A 16,361-nucleotide genomic window follows, 5' to 3' on the forward strand; every position below is an offset into this window, starting at 1 on the left:
TCTTCTTCGTCCTCTTCGTCTTCTTCGTCTTCTTCGTCTTCTTTGTCTTCTTCGTCGTCTTCTTTGTTGTCCTCGTCATCTTCATCCGATTCTTCGTCTTCGTCTTCTTTGTCTTCTTCCTCATTGTCTTCATCGTCTCCATCCTCCTCCTTGTCTGTTTCAGTCCTCGGGCTGTGGTGCCAGGCAGGGGCACCGGAACAGCCCCCGCAGTGCCTGCAGCGCCCGCCTGAAGCGGGAGGGACGTTTCCTGGGGGCAGGCACCGGGCTCTCTGTCCCTGCCTCTGGCCCCGGCTCCTCGAGGGCAGGAGAAGCCGCGTGTCCCACGGGGCCTCGGCCTTGCAGGGCCGCGGGCGAGGCACAGAGCGGCCCTGGGCTGCACGGCTCCGGTGCCGGGCCCTCAACCCAGGCCTCACGGGGGACAGGCACTGGGAGCCCCAGTGCCGCAAAACCTCCCCGGTTTTGCTCTTCTGGGGGCAGCTCCAGGACACCCAGCTCGTCCCACTCGTCATCCTCTGGCTGCAAGGGCTTGGTCCCGATGCCGTGCTCCGTCTCCTCTTCCCAGATCTCCTGCACGAGCTCCTTGTCGCTGTCATCTTCCCAGCTGGACTGTGCTGAGGGTCTGCTGCCGTTCCCTCTGGACACGTCTTGGCCAATGCAGGTTTCCCCTTGGGAAAGGTCTTGGCCAATGTGTTCTTCCCAGTCGGAAAGTTCTTCACAGCTGTTGACATCTCCTTGGGACAGCCCTTGCTCCAAGTGTTCTTCCCAGTCGGACACTTCCTGGGACGTCTCCTGCTCAGGGCACTCTTTCCCCTGGGACATTTCTTGGGAGTTGTTAATTTCTCCCAGGGACAGCTCTGCCTCTTCCTCACCTTCCCCCTCGGACAGCTCCGGGTCTCTCACCAGGAAAGGCTCCAGATCATCCAGGAACTGCCAATATTTCATTTCCTCGTCTGAGTCTTCCATCCTCTCCTGCACTGCCAGCACTGACCCTGCTGCTGTCCCCTCCTGCTGCTCCCTGAGGGCCTGGGCTCCCAGCGGGGCGGGCGAGGGGCTGGGCGAGCTGTGCGGGGCAGGCACCGGGCTCTCTTCCCCTTGGGCTGTACCTGTTGCAGCAGCTGCCCACTGGGAAAGCTCTCGGTCCATGTCGGGGATGGCCGCGTCCACTGGGGACAGTGCTGGGTCACTCGGGCTGTCCTCTGGAATGACCTCGATGGTCTCTTCCATTTCAGAGAGCTCCAGGTCACTTGTGCTGCCCCCTGTAACGACTTCAAAGGTGTCTTCCACTGGGGAAAGCTCCGGGTCAGTGTTGCTGTCCCCTGGGAAGAGCTCGCTGTCATCTTCTACTTCAGACAGCTCCTCATCACTCGTGCTGTCCCCTGGGAAGAGCTCGCTGTCTTCTGTCACTGGGGACAGCTCCTGCTCACTGCTGTTTTCCCCTTGGGACAGCTCGCTGTCATTTTCCCTTTGGGAATCCTGTTTCTCCAGAGCTGTGCCCCTGACGCTGCACTCCATGGCAGGAGTCCCCGAGGGAATGGGTGGCACAGGCAGCAGCTCAGGGCTCAGGGACACTCGGGCTGTGCCCTCCTGGGCCACCCTGAGCGGGGGCAAGAACACCCTGGGCACGGGGGTGTATGGCTGCCAAGGACAGGGGCTGCGGGGCTGAGGCCCCTTCTCCCCTGCACTCCCCAGCTCTGTGTCCCAGCTCCGAGTGTCCCTGGGGCTCACCAGGCAGGGCCGTGGTGGCAGCGGTGCCAGCTGTGGCAGAGGCGGCAGCGGTGGCAGCGTGTCCCCACGGAGGGACAGGGCCTGGCTCCGGCTGCCCTGCGGCGCTGCCCGCGGCTGCCTGAGCTCCACCTGTGGGACCTTGAGGTGTTGGAGCTTTCTGGGTCCCACCTTTGGCTGCCCGAGGTGCACTGGCAGCAGCTTGATGTGCGTCAGTGAGGAGGAGGCGGCGTGGGACGGAGAGGGCTCCCTTGGCAGAGCAAAGATCCTGGCCCTCTCCGTCCACTGGCCTCTCCTTCCTGCCTCATCCCTCACTCCTGGCCTCCTCCGCAGGCTCAGCAGTTGGCCTTGGGCGGGCTGGGAGTTGGGCTTCTCCTTCCCCATGTTTTCAATAATCTCCGTTGCTCTCTAGAGCAGACGAGCACAGGGAGCTGCTTCCTCCTCAGAGAACGGCGCTCCTGTGATGGGCACCGCAGGGCTCTGCGTCCCTTAGATACCCTCAGCCAGGGCCGGGCTCTCTGATGTCACAAGGGTCTCTGGCCACCACCATGTCCCACATCACAAAGGGCCCTGACACCCCACGCCTGGGTCACAAAGAGCCATCCCCGGCACCCTCTCCGTCCACTGGCCTCTCCTTCCTGCCTCATCCCTCACTCCTGGCCTCCTCCGCAGGCTCAGTGCCGAGCAGCTGTGGCTGAAGCCCGGTGTTGGCACGTCCAGCCTCGGGGCTGCTCCTGTGCTTCTCCAGGGCAGGGGCTTTCTCCAGGATTAAGTTTTCCTTCTTCTGTAGGATAACTTCTACAGAATCCCAGGATCTCTTAGGTTGGAAAAGCCCTCCCAGCCCAGCCAGGCCCAGCTGTGCCCGATGCCCACCTTGTCCCCAGCCCAGAGCACTGAGTGCCACCTCCAGGCACTCCTGGGACACCTCCAGGGATGGGCACTCCAAACCTCCCTGGGCAGCTCTTCCCAAGGCCTGACCTCCCTTTCCATGGGCAAATTCCTGCTGCTGTCCACCCTGAGCCTGGCCTGGCACAGCTTGAGGCCGTTTGCTTTTGTCCTGTCCCTTGTTGCCGGGAAGGAGAGAGAGGAGAGGTAACGGGGAGGGACGGAGGGAAGAAGAGAGAGGAAAGGAAGGAGAAAGGAGGGAGGGGAAGACGGGAGGGATGGGGGAATGGGGAGCGAGTGAGACAGGGAAGGGGCGGGAAGTAGGGAAGAAGACCGGGGAGATGGGGAACGAGGCAGGCGTGGAGGGAAGAAGGGAGGGAGGGACGGAGGGAGAGAGGGAAAGGGTCCTGCCCGTCCCCGCTCACCGCCAGGGGGCGCCTGAGCGCCGCCGCAGCCGTGAGGGGTGGGAACCGTGAGGGGCGGGAAACGTGAGGGGAGGGAGCCGTGAGGGGAGGGAGCCGTGAGGGGAGGGAAGAAGCCGTGGTGGGGCTGTGAGGGGAGGTGCTCTGGTGGAGCTGGTCATGGTCACCAGGGTGCAGGTGGGCTGGGAAGCTCTGGATCAAGAGAGAAGGGCAAAAAGACAAATCTCTCGTGGTTAATGCTGCGCTCTGTGATTGAAGTAGTTGCTGTGAGAGCGATGAGGACATGCTCTCATGCTATCCTCTGGCATGACCTCGATGGCCTTTTCAACTTTGGACAGCTCCACATCAGTCATGCTGTCCCCTAGAACAACCTCGATGGCCTCTTCCACTGGGGACAGCTCCTGGTCACTTGTGCTGTCCCCTGGAGAAAGCTCAATGGTCTCGTATTCTTGGGACAGCTCCTTGTCACACTTACTGTCGCCTGGAATGACCTCAATGGCCTCTTCCACTTCAGACAGCTCCTGGTCACTTGTGCTGTCCTGTGGAATGACCTTGATGGCCTCTTCCAATTCAGAAAGCTCCTCGTCACTTGTGCTGTCCCCTGGAGAGAACTCAATGGCCTCTTCCACTTCACACAGCTCTGTGTCATTGTTGCTGTCCCTTGGGAACAGCTCGCTGTCATTTTCCTGTCAGGACTCCTGTTTTTCTGGCACTGTACTTGAGGCTGCACTCCATGGCAGGAGTCCCGGAGGGAATGGGCGGCACAGGCAGCAGCTGCGAGCTCGGGGACACTCGGGCTGTGCCCTCCTGGGCCACCCTGAGCAGGGGCAAGAACACCCTGGGCACGGGGGTGTATGGCTGCCAAGGACAGGGGCTGCGGGGCTGAGGCCCCTTCTCCCCTGCACTCCCCAGCTCTGTGTCCTGGCTCCGAGTGTCCCTGGGGCTCACCAGGCAGGGCCGTGGTGGCAGCGGTGCCAGCTGTGGCAGAGGCGGCAGCGGTGGCAGCGTGTCCCCACGGAGGGACAGGGCCTGGCTCTGGCTGCCCTGCGGCGCTGCCCGCGGCTGCCCGAGCTCCACCTGTGGGACCTTGAGGTGTTGGAGCTTTCTGGGTCCCACCTTTGGCTGCCCGAGGTGCACTGGCGGCAGCTTGATGTGCGTCGGTGAGGAGGAGGCGGCGTGGGACGGAGAGGGCTCCCTTGGCAGAGCAAAGATCCTGGCCCTCTCCGTCCACTGGCCTCTCCTTCCTGCCTCATCCCTCACTCCTGGCCTCCTCCGCAGGCTCAGCAGTTGGCCTTGGGCGGGCTGGGAGTTGGGCTTCTCCTTCCCCATGTTTTCAATAATCTCCGTTGCTCTCTAGAGCAGACGAGCACAGGGAGCTGCTTCCTCCTCAGAGAACGGCGCTCCTGTGATGGGCACCGCAGGGCTCTGCGTCCCTTAGATACCCTCAGCCAGGGCCGGGCTCTCTGATGTCACAAGGGTCTCTGGCCACCACCATGTCCCACATCACAAAGGGCCCTGACACCCCACGCCTGGGTCACAAAGAGCCATCCCCGGCACCCCAAAAACATCGGGGCAGAGAGGAACTGGCTTGGAACAGCCCCGGACTCGTGGCCTTGCGGCCCCTGCTGTGCCCAGAGCCCTGAGGGCCTTTGGCCACGCTCCCACACGACAGCCCCAGCCCCACGCTGCAGAGCCCTGCGTTTGCAGGCTGCGCTGTGCAGGGCACGAGGAATTGGCCGCACGGACGTGCCAGGGACTCGTGGGCAGCGGCTCCGCGTCCCGCGGGAGGCCGGGGACCAGGGCTGTCCCTCAGGGCTCTGCCTGGGCCCCGGGGCTCGCCAGCGCCTTTAGCAATGGCACCCGGCGGCTCCGAGCGCGCCCTCGGCGCCTTTGCAGGGGACGGGAAGCTGAGCGGGGCAGGGGCACCGCGCAAGGACGGGGCCATCCACAGGCACCTGGACAAGCTTGGTGTTATAAATAAAGTATGTAATTCGTGCTATTATGTATAAAACTGGAATGTAATCAGACCATGTAGAGACAGAGTTTCAAAATCCCTCCACCAGCATGGCTGAGAGAAAAATTTCACAACACTAAAAGAAGTTCTCTCACAATAAGTGAGGATTCCACCTCGGTGGGGTTAGATCTTATCACCGGGACATTTGCACCATGATGATTTGATTTCCACCTTCTGATATCTACATCTCATCTGATAAGGAATCGGATATTCCGGGAACTAAAAATAACTGTTCCAGGAACCAGAGATGGCCTATCCATCTCCAGAGATGGCCCTTCCATCGCCAGAAATGGCCCACTCATCACCCAGGATGGGCAATTGATCAGACCCAGGAAAGGCTTTGGGCAGCCCAACCCCGGGACAAGAAAACTTCAGGAATACGCTAAAATTACGAGAAAAATAGAATTAATTCGGACTCTGCCCAAAAACTGTATAAGAAGGGACCAGCCGAAGCAGCAGTCATGAACTTGGGAGGTCTGGTGCGATAGAGATCAGATCTGTGCGTGTTCACCCAGCTCCGACCCCGGGCTCTGAGCTGCTTTCCTCGATCGTGGCTTTCTGTGTGACCGATCTTTCGGCCGCAGAATAACATCTATTTCTTTGTTAAATTTAATTTGGCTGAATTTCTTCACTTCATTGAGAAGTGGGAGCACGAGAAGCTCGCGCGGTGCCACACGGCCAGGGGCCAGGTGCCGCCCCAGGGCCGGGGCAATGCCTCAGGCAGCGACTCTTGCAGGTCTCCCCTCGCCTGTGCGGCGCCTCGGGGACAGAGCCCGGGGCCGGGGCTCGGGCCCTGCTGCCACCAGGGCGCTGCCGAGCGCTCCCCGCCCGCCGGGGCCGGGCCCGGGCGCTGAGGGAGCGGCGCCGCCATTGCTGCCGCGCTCAGGGGCTCTGAGGGGAGCGCGGCTCCCGCCGGCCCCGCTCCGCCCGCACAGGCAACAGGAACATGAAGCACAAAGCCGGACGGGGCTGGGAATTGTGTCCGTGCGCTTCCAAATGCACACGGACTGCGGCCCCAAGGGCTGGGCTCGGCCTGCGGCAGCATCGCCACACGGCTGCCCCAGGCCCTAAAGGCCCTGTGCAGATACCGGCGCCGGGCTGTGCGATGGCACACGAAACACACGCGGTTCCGCCTCTTCGGCAGAAAGAAACGAGTGCTTTAGCCTGTTTGGGAGAGAAAACTACTATCGATGGCACTCCTCTGTTGTACGTGGGGTTCAAAAGCATAACAAATACTAGGAAGTTATAATTAGAAATACATGTGGGTCAAAAGTCAGAGAGAGGTAGTTAGGAGCAGCATCTCTACTGACAAGAGATATAAAAAAAGAAAAACTATACTGTAATAAAGTCTTTCTTCTGCATTTTCATCAGAGGTTGTTCTTGGGTTTTTAAACTTAAATTTCTTGTTCCCTGTGATCTGCTTGCTTTTGCAAACGTTGAAGCTAAAATGAGCAAGGTCGGGAAAAAACCAACAGCTGGGTACAAAGCTTCAGAGTCAATGTGGAACAAGTGGAGGATTCACACGTGTTCAAAGGCATCTCTCCTCTCCGAGGCTGCATGGCAGCACGCAAGGAGCAAAATCAGAGTTGCTCCTGTTGTCACAGTACAAATGCCTCCCTCCTGTGCAGATTCCTGCTGCAACCAAACTGGTGACCATGACACAACATTGGATTCCAGAAGCTGGGAGTTGGGGTACCCTTTCTTCTTGTCCGTGTCTTCACCCTACATTCTTATTCCTATTGCTGTTCCACAATATCTTCATTGTCTTCTTAGCGTTTGTCTTCTCCATCTTCGTCTTCTTCGTCCTCGTCGTTCCTGTTGCTGTTTGTGACCCAGCTCCCAGTGGTGCCGGGCAGCCCCGGGTGTGCCGCAGCCCCGCAGGGAGGGAGGCTCTGGGAGCGATCCCTGCTGTGGGTGCCCTGTGTGTGCTACTCCTCCGGCTGTGGCACCAGGCAGGGACACGGGCACAGCCCCCGCAGCGCCCGCAGCGCCCGCCTGAAGCGGGAGGGACGTTTCCTGGGGGCAGCCGGCTGCCCGCGCAGGGCCTGGGCTCCCAGCGGGGCGGGCGAGGGGCTGGGCGAGCTGTGCGGGGCAGGCACCGGCCCTTGGCTGCACGGCTCCAGTGCCGGGCACTCAACCGAGGCCTCACAGGTGGCGAGCGCTGGGATCCCCTCTCTGGACGAAGTGCTCTGTCCTGTGAGTGACTCCAGATCATCCAGGAACTGCCAATATTTCATTTCCTCATCCGAGTCCTCCATCCTCTCCTGCAGTGCCAGCACTGACCCTGCTGCTGTCCCCTCCTGCTGCTCCCTGAGGGCCTGGGCTCCCAGCGGGGCGGGCGAGGGGCTGGGCGAGCTGTGCGGGGCAGGCACCGGGCTCTCTTCCCCTTGGGCTGTACCTGTTGCTTCTACAGCCATCCATTGTTGCAGGGCATACTCTTCCTCCCGCTGCTGCCTCAGCTCCAGCAGCTCCAGCAGCGCCTGGCTCAGCATGTCCCCGGTGATGTTCTGCTCCTGGTACGCTGAAGCCTGGCTGCTGGCCGGGCTGTTGAAGGGGACGCTGGGTGGGCTCTGGGGCTCCTCCTCCTCTGCAGCTCCGGCCGGGGCAGCAGCTGCCGGCTCGGCCTCCGTGGCACTGCCCGGGGCAGGAGAGGCGCTGGGCAGGGCAGGCGCTGCCTCTGCTGCCACCGCTGTGCCCACGGGGCTGGCAGAGCCGGGCCCCTCTGGGGGACAAGGCTGGGGCTCCTCCTCACTCACGGGGCTCAAGGCTCTGTCCCAGATCTTGGAGCTGATGTCAGGGCCCCATGGGGACAGCTCCTGGCTGCTCACTCGCTCTTCCCTCTGGGCCAGCTCTCGGACATCGTCCCATTGGGAATCCTCTGGGGCTCTCACATCTGTCCGTAGGGACAGCTCGTGGCATCTCTCATCCTCTTCCCGTTCCAACTCCTGCTGCCCTCTCTCATTTGCTTCCCACTGGGACACTGCTTTGGCTGTCACACGTTCTTCCCATTCCCACAGCTCTTGGTGCGCCTGACCGTGTTCTTCCCCAAGCCTCTCCTCTGGGCTGGAGCCCTGCAGGGCAGCTCCACCAAGAACAATTCCTCTTCCCATTGCAGGAGTCTCCTTTGGTGTGGAAAAAAAGAATTCCTGCCTTCCCCTCTCTGGGCTGGATAAGTCCTCAAACTTCCTTCCTGGTGCTCCCAGAGAGAGGAACGCTGGCCTAGGGACGCTCTGCTGTTGGATATTTGGAAGGGAGGAGGGAAACACTTGGTTGTTGCTGTACACAGAAGAAATGGGTGAACATCCAGTCCCAAACACTCATGTGGGTCATGGAGTCATCAGGTTTGGAAGAGGCCTTCAGGATCACCCAGTCCCACCAGCATCACCCCAAACCCTGTCCCCAAGGGCCACATCCAGACTCCTCCTGAGCACTCCCAGAGACAGTGACTCCAGCACTCCCTGGGCAGCTCATCCCAAGGCCTCACCACTCTTCCAGGGAATGTTTTTCCAATCACTATTCAGAACCTTCCCTGGTACAACTTCAGGCCATTTCCTGTCATCCTTTCCCTTGGACAGGGCAGTACAGACCGACCTGAGTTGTGGGAGCCTGGCAGACCCTCCAGAGCACTGACCCCGTTAATCAGCTCCCTCAGAGCTCTTTCCATGTCCTTCCCAGCTACTTCCCCCAGCAATCCGCAGGAACCACATTTTCAAGCTGTGCCATGAATGTTCAGCCACAGCTACAGAAACTCAAGGCAGCTTCAGCATCTTCCTCCCTCAGGGCTGTGCTTTCCCAACCAAAACACTCGGCACCGTCTCCACAAGAAGGAAGAATTTTATTGTTTCCATGTGACAGGTTTCCCCGGGAATGACCAGGACAGCTCTCTAGACAGTCTCTCTCATGATTTTGGTGAGTTTCTGGATCTTGGACCTTGTTGACATGTCCACATACTTCTCCCCAATATTGACAATCATGCCACCAAGGATTGATGGATCAGTCTAAGGAAGAAACAGTGAACAAAAAGTGGATTAGCAGAAGATTGTTACCACAGGATACAAGTTTTACACTAGCAAAAAAACCCCAGAGCTTTTCAAAGAGTCTTTTTTGAGATAACTTTGTGGCCATTGCATTCCAAAGTGACAATTTTAGGAATTAAAACATCATCATGTCTACAGGAAAACACGGAACTATGTAACAAAGCAACTGGATTCAATAAAATCTTTTGTTTTTATCAAAATCAGAGACATAGAAGCCCTTTACATAAACTTAGTGAAATCTATTTGCAAGTCAAAAATCCAGACCTTGGTCTCCAGCTTCAACACCTCTCCTTTAGATAAGAACCCGTTCAGAGCACTTTTCAGTTCAGTGAGGCTGGCTTCATCCAAGGGCTGAAAAAAAGCAACAGAAGAGAAGAACTTAAAAATATTCAAATGGTATAATGAGGACCCAAATTTTCTCCTCAGGTCTCTTGGAAGACATACGTCCACCAGGAAGGCAGTGTTCTGTAACAGGGATAACCCAAGGACAACACAGGAACAACAACCACTTTGTGCCCTCCTTATTTCATGGAACATTTTCCTGTTTGAAAGAACAGGGGCAGCTCCATGTGCAGCCCAGCCTGACTTTTGTCAGCCCCTGCGTTCACACACAGGGAGATAAAACGTGACCTGTGGAGCTGCAGTGGAACGAACAGGTCTCATTTTGGAGCAGGCACTGCTGGATATCAACCCCTGCTTTGCAGCAATTTGGAAAGCTTGGCAGAGGTGAGACACGTCCTCACTGCTCTCACAGCAAGTACTCCAATCACAGAGCGCAGCATTAACCGGGAGAGGTTTGTCTTTTGTCCCACTCCCTGCTGCCTTGATCCAGAGCTTCCCAGCCCACCTGCGCCGTGGTCACCGTGCACACCACTTCTCCTCGGAAGGCGCTCATGATCTTCCCGAAGGCAGAGACGATGCCCGGGGTGTAACGCAGGCGGCCGTTCTCAGCCAGCAGATCTGCAAAACAGCCACGCATCGAGGGCTTAAAGCACCACCAGAGGTGGGTCCGGGCAGCCAACAGCAATTCCAAAGCATGGCGCTGCTGGGATGCTCTCCTGAAGTCACTCACTCATCAAGTTGACAGTGATTGGGGACATCCTCTCTTTTGCCAGAGCGTCATTCACGGCTTTTTGTTTCACTGAGCTCTTGGTGTGAGGGTTCATCACCACGCTGGCCAGCTTGGGGTCCTTCAGGAGGCTCTGGGGGAATACACAAGGATGGGACAAAGGCCAGGAGTTTTCCAGGCATTACAAAGCTCACCTGGAGCAGCCAGGGCAGGCAACACAGGTATTCCTGGAGTGAGAACAAAGAGCTCTGGAGCTGATGAGAGGTGAAATGGCAGCTCCAGGTATAAAATCAGGGAATGGTTTGGATTGGAAGGGACCTTAAAGACTGGACGGACCTAGACCCACCCCCTACCATGGGCAGGGACACCTTCCCCTATCCCAGGTTGCTCCAAGCCCCATCCAACCTGGCCTTGAACACTTCCAGGGGTGGGGCAGCCACAGCTGCTCTGGGCACCCTGTGCCAGGGCCTGCCCACCCTCACGAGGGGGAATTCCTTCCCAATATCCCATTTAAACACCAGGGCCACAGGCAGGCAGTACAGGTGCCAGTGGGTTGGGAGTCTCACAGGTTGCAGGAGCCCAGCCCCTCCCTACTGAGGGGCAGCAGGGAAGCCCACCTGCAGGAACCCTGGCTGTGGAACACCTTACCCACACCCGGGTCAGCTCCTTCTCCACCTGCTCCAGCTTCTTCTGCTTGCTGGCTGCCGAGTAGAGGGCGGTGGCATAGCGCCCTTCCAGCCCGTACACCTGGATGGGCGGCTGCAGGAGCAAGGGTGGGCGCTGAGCAGGGGATCCGGAGAGAGACCCCCTGCCCCTCGCCCTGGCCAGCTAGGAGACACCCCTGCACCCTGCCCTCACCGTGACCACCTCGGACACCCGCCTTGAGCCCCTCACAGTCCCCCCGCCCTGTCACCTTGACCAGCCTCACCTTTGACCTCCTCGCCTTGACCGGCTTGGGGACCTCTTGACCTCCTCACCTTGACCAGCTTGCAGACCCCTCCCAACCTCCTCAAGACGCCCCCCTTATCTTCACCAGCTTTGAGACCGCCCCTGCCCCCTCACCTTGACCAGCTTGGACAGCGGTCTCGCCGCCGTCGTACTCAGCTGCCGCACCTGGGGGGATAAGGGGGAGAATGGCGGGGTCAGCGCAGCCCCCGAGGACGGTGGGGAATGTAAAAGTGCGAGACCCCTCGCGGGGCTGGAGGGCGGGGAACGGCGCTGCTCGCCCCCAAAGCCGCCCAGGCCCCGCCGCCCCCCAGTTTCACCTTCAAGACGAGCCCGGCTGCCGCCGCCATCTTTCCCGGCCGCCCCTCAGGGTCACCGTGCACTGCGCAGGCGCGGCGGGGCCACGCCCAAATGCCCCGCGCCGTCACGGCCGCTCCTGCCGCGGGGCACGCTGGGAGTTGTAGTTCCGAGCGGCGGCGCCTTCCGGCCGCGCGCCCGCTGCCGGGCCATTGGGGGAGCGCAGCCCCCGCGCCCGCCCCGGGGTCCCGGTGCCACCAGTGTCCTGCGGGGTCCCTGTGCCCACAGTGTCCCGTGTCCCTGGTGTTCCTGCGGGGTCCCTGTGCCCACAGTGTCCCGTGTCCCTGGTGTCCCTGCGGGGTCCCTGTGCCCACAGTGTCCCGTGTCCCTGGTGTTCCTGCGGGGTCCCTGTGCCCACAGTGTCCCGTGTCCCTGGTGTCCCTGCGGGGTCCCTGTGCCCACAGTGTCCCGTGTCCCTGGTGTCCCTGCGGGGTCCCTGTGCCCACAATGTCCCGTGTCCCTGGGGGGTCCCTGTGCCCACAATGTCCCGTGTCCCTGGTGTCCCTGTGTTGTCTCTGTGCCCTCAGTGTCACTGTCAGTGTCCCTTTGCCGAGTGTCCGTGTGCCCCCGATATCCCTGTGCCCTCAGTGTCACTGTCAGTGTCCCTATCCCTATCTGCCCAGTGTTCCTGTCCCCACAGTGGCCCTGTGCTGTCGGTGGCCCTGTGCTCTGGTGTCCTCCATGGACTTCTCCAGCATGGGTGCTTCCCATAGGATCAGTTCCTCAGGATCGAGTTGCTTCAGTGTGGGTCCTTTTCCATGGGGTCAGCCCTTCAGGAACTGCTCCAGCAGGGGCCCCCTTTCACATGGGATCCCAAGTCCTTCCAGAAAACCTCCAGTGTGGGCTTCTCTCTCCACAGGGCCTCAGATCCCTGCCAGGAGATGCTCCAGGGTGGAATTCCCATGGGATCACAGCTTCTTTTGTGCATCCCCTGCTCTGGTGTGGGCTCCTCCAGGGGCTGCAGGTGGATCTCAGCTCCCCCATGGACCTCCAGGGGCTGCACCTGCCTCAGCCCCGCCTGTCCCTCCATTCAGGAGAGCGAATGGAGCATCCCACGAGTTCTTCCTGACTCAAGATAACTGTGCTTCCCTCACAAAAACCTCCAAAACGCGGGATTTATTTCCTTCCCGTGGATAAACTACATCCCAAGCGCTCCCAAGGCAAAGGATTTTCCAGGTGGAGCAAGGCAGGCAGCTCTGTCCCTCTCTCTGGTGACCTTGAGCAGCTCGCTCAGGTCCCGCCGGTGCTGAATTACCTAGAGTGCTTCATCTCTTCCTCTCCCTAATCCTTCCGTCTCTTTTTCTCCGCAGAGCTGGCACCGAGTCGGAGTCATTTATTGCCCGCATGGTGCCGGGCTCGGGCGGTGGCTGCCATGGAGATGCGGAGCCTGGCGGGGATGGATGGCTGCGGGAATTCTGCGGGGCGGGATCCAAGCGCTAGGTGCTGCTCTCGCTCCGGATTCCGAGCGCAGGGATCGTTTCAGGACGTCAGAACAGAGTTCGAGCGAGGCTCCTTAGGAAACGCGGTTCAGCGTCCCAGCAGGAATAAGGCAGTGTCTCCAAGAGGCTTTTTTTTTTTGCTGTCGGGATTGAATTCCCTCCTCTCTCCCTGGCTGCGTTCCGGGGTGACACTCCAAGGCACAAGGACAGGTTTGAGCCTGGCATAACTGAGACGCAGCTTGGCAGGCTGGGAGAGCTGGGATTCTTCAGCCTGGAGAGGAGAAAGATCCAGGGAGAGCTCAGAGCCCCTTGCAGGGCCTAAAGGGGCTCCAGGAGAGCTGCAGAGGGACTGGGGACAAGGCACGGAGGGCCAGGAGCCAGGGAATGGCTTCCCAGTGCCAGAGGGCAGGGCTGGATGGGAGATTGGGCAGGAATTGTTCCCTGGGAGGGTGGGCAGGCCCTGGCACAGGGTGCCCAGAGCAGCTGGGGCTGCCCCTGGATCCCTGGCAGTGCCCAAGGCCAGGCTGGACATTGGGGCTGGGAGCAGCCTGGGACAGTGGAAGGTGTTCCTGCCATGGCAGGGGTGGCACTGGATGGGATTTAAGGTCCCTCCCAACCCAAACACTTCTGTGCTTTTCAATAACTTTAATAACCACACCATGAGAAAAGCACATCCAAAATGTAGAAAAATCTTTGCTTTTCTTTAGTAAAAATCAGGTTTGGCTTTTTCCTTTTTTATTTTTGTGCTAATGTGCCTGCACTGACTTTTTCAAATGGATTTATTTCAAGTGTGGTTTCATATCCCAAATTATTTTAGTGTCATTCCAGAACGCTCTGTGATCTTGCAGCATTTTAAGACACAGAAAATCTGGCTTTTTGAGGCCAGGGAAGTCACTGAGTGCTGAGGGCACTTTACTGAGCTGGGGACTGGCTCAAAGCCTGACACTGCTTTCAAGAATTAAAATCAGAGCACCTTTCACAGGTCAATTTTGAACAAATAAAATCCCCCAGATGATAATCAGGTTGTACCCTGATGCCTCACACTGGAAGGAAAATTTAAGCCTGGATAAAGCCTGTCTTTGTATTTGGATTTCTGTCACAATACTGGACTCCTCCATTGTCATATGTGGGAGTTTTTAGGAGTTTTTTCCTCCTGCAAAGCAATTAAATCCCCCATATTGCTTTTCCCTCAGCCTTTGACATTTCCCTCTGTCCCTGGTTTCAGTTTGGTCACTTAATGAGCACCTGAACCTCTGCAAGGTCTGGAGAAACACCTGGGAGAGCATTCCCTTGTGGGTCTGCCCCTTTAGTGCTTGTAGGGTTGTGACCTTAAATAAATTTTTTCAGGTGTTCTAGAGCATCTTAAAATAATTTAGATTATTTTTTAAAGTCTGCTCTTTTTAGTCATGTGGGGATAGAAAAAACATCACTTTTTTTTCTCCTGCTGAGTCAGAGCACAACTGAAATCATGCAAAGTGAGTTTTATTTTCCTTTCTTCGAGAAACCTCCAGAAAGAAGATGACAATTCTCGGGCTGTGGCGGTGCTGGGGAGGTGTTTCCATCAGGGCCCAGCTTCAGGAGGTGTCATAAAACCTGGAGCAAGGCTTGCCCAACTCCACAAACAACTTTGTAGCACGTGGAGATGGAAAGAGGAGGTTTTTAACAACCCACCTGAGGTCCTCAAAGTGGGGAGAGTGCCACGAAACTCTCTGGGCTTACCACCAGCCCCTCCACCAGGCCAGATCTTTGAAAAGAAGCCCAAAACCCACCACCCAAATCTCTCTCATGATTAAACTGCCGAGCCCAGTTTTTAAGCAGCGCTGAAAACACCGAGTGCTTCTCTCCCTCACCTTGCAGCTCACCCCAAACCTGAGCTCTGTTATTCAGGAACTGCACCCAGCTGCTCCCCTCTGCCTGAGCCCAGGATTGGGCACCAGGGAGTCCCAGAGCAACCAGGGTGGAGCTGGAAACAACTTCCTGATGAGTTCCTCTGGAAAAACTTTGGTGTTTACCAGCAGTGGAGGAGTTTTCCTCTCCTGGTGCTTCAGTTCATCCCTCAGAACGGGGCCCCAAAAAGCCGGGTCTAAACTCACCCCGATCACAACCATGGGCTTGCTCCTGCAGCTGCTGGAGGGAGGGAGGGTTTGGTGGGGATTTGTTGGGGTTTTTCCCTCTTTCCCAAGGGTTCCAGAGGCACAGCTGGTGCTGAATCCCATCCAGGTAGGAGTTTTCCACACCTCTGTTCCACAAGCAGTTCCGCTTGGGCTGGTAAATCAAGTGCTCCCTGGGGACGGAGTCTGTGCCCACCCTCTGAAATCACCCTGCCCAGCCACGACCTGACTCATTTTCCCATTAAAAAAGAGTTTTTCACTCAGGGCAAGGGACAGAAAACCTTTTTTTCCCCCTCCAAACCGGAAAGAATGATTGTAAACCTATAAACGTGGTTAGGGGAATTCCAAACAGGGGCAATGTTAGAGTTGGGTGACTGAACTCTCTGCCCTCAGCATCACAACGCTTCCCTGAAAGCTCTTGATTTGCAAAATCAAGCACCTAAACCTACATTTTCCTGCCCTCCAAGGAAGGTTTCAGGTTAGTGTTGTTATATAGGAAAAAGATGAATCATTATTATTTTGTTGTGCATGTGATACTTCTGGGGAGCTCGTGGTGGCTTGGTTTATTTTCCATGCAGCTGTTGCAAAAGGGGGAGAAACCCATAACCAGGTGCTTGTAGACTCTAAAAAATAACCTAAATTATTTCAAGACACTCTAGAACACCCAAAAAAATTAAGGGAATAAACACTGATCTGCAAATCTTTGCCTAGGAAAGGTGATGTGGGCTCAGTTGGACTGTGTTAGAGATTATTTGGTTTATTTATTTGTCTTCAGAGGTTGGCTGCGAAATATCAAAGGTAAAAAGAACTGTTTGGGGAAACTCTGAGGATAACAGCCATGGGGTAGGTGATAAGCAGAGCTGAGTGTCACCATCTCCCACCTTGGCAGGGGAGCAGTCAGGACGTGGCCCTGAGGCTCAGGAGATTTGGGATCTATTTTCAGCTTCGCTCTGGACCTGCTGATTGGCTTCTAATTATTCTGCACCTCAGTTCCCCCATCTGCAAAAAAAGCAAGATACCAGCATCCTGTATAAATAGCTCTCGGTTCTGTTGATGGAACACAATTTATTAATAGCAGTGGTACCTTCTCACACGTGCTGCCGTGAAAAAATTCCTCGTAAATTCACAAGTGTCACTCAAATTACGGAAATGTGCAAGTGGCTCTGGAGGAAATAAAGCAGAGGAGGAGCACCAGGCCTGGTTAGATATCAGGGCTACAGGTTGTTCATTGCCACAAGAGGGAAGCCAACACTAATAAAATAACTTTATTTGTGCATTAGCCATGGTTACTGGGGAGGTTTTTACTATTTCAAGGCTGTTGTTTGTCCTCTTTCATCGTAGCAAACTTGCACTTGATCAT

The 16,361-nt window shown here is 57.3% G+C and overlaps 2 protein-coding genes across 2 annotated transcripts; both read right to left on the reverse strand.

Annotated features, from left to right (window-relative positions):
- Positions 1–159: 159 nt before the first annotated feature.
- Positions 160–8,778, reverse strand: LOC120410372 (MAP7 domain-containing protein 1-like). The gene is made up of 2 exons (XM_039555785.1): positions 7,442–8,778; positions 160–1,103 (listed from the first exon to the last, which is right to left on the reverse strand). The coding sequence occupies exons 1-2, from the start codon at positions 8,151–8,153 to the stop codon at positions 160–162; spliced, it is 1,656 nt and encodes a 551-aa protein (XP_039411719.1). The 5' UTR covers positions 8,154–8,778.
- Positions 8,779–8,859: 81 nt separating this feature from the next.
- On the reverse strand, positions 8,860–11,487 carry ATP5PO (ATP synthase peripheral stalk subunit OSCP). Its single transcript, XM_039553626.1, has 7 exons — positions 11,415–11,487; positions 11,212–11,262; positions 10,798–10,908; positions 10,153–10,282; positions 9,928–10,040; positions 9,345–9,431; positions 8,860–9,041 (listed from the first exon to the last, which is right to left on the reverse strand). The coding sequence occupies exons 1-7, from the start codon at positions 11,442–11,444 to the stop codon at positions 8,928–8,930; spliced, it is 636 nt and encodes a 211-aa protein (XP_039409560.1). The 5' UTR covers positions 11,445–11,487; the 3' UTR covers positions 8,860–8,927.
- Between the last annotated feature and the right edge of the window lie 4,874 nt (positions 11,488–16,361).

This window comes from Corvus cornix, chromosome 1, assembly GCF_000738735.6.
Source record: "Corvus cornix cornix isolate S_Up_H32 chromosome 1, ASM73873v5, whole genome shotgun sequence".
Lineage (NCBI taxonomy): Eukaryota > Metazoa > Chordata > Aves > Passeriformes > Corvidae > Corvus > Corvus cornix.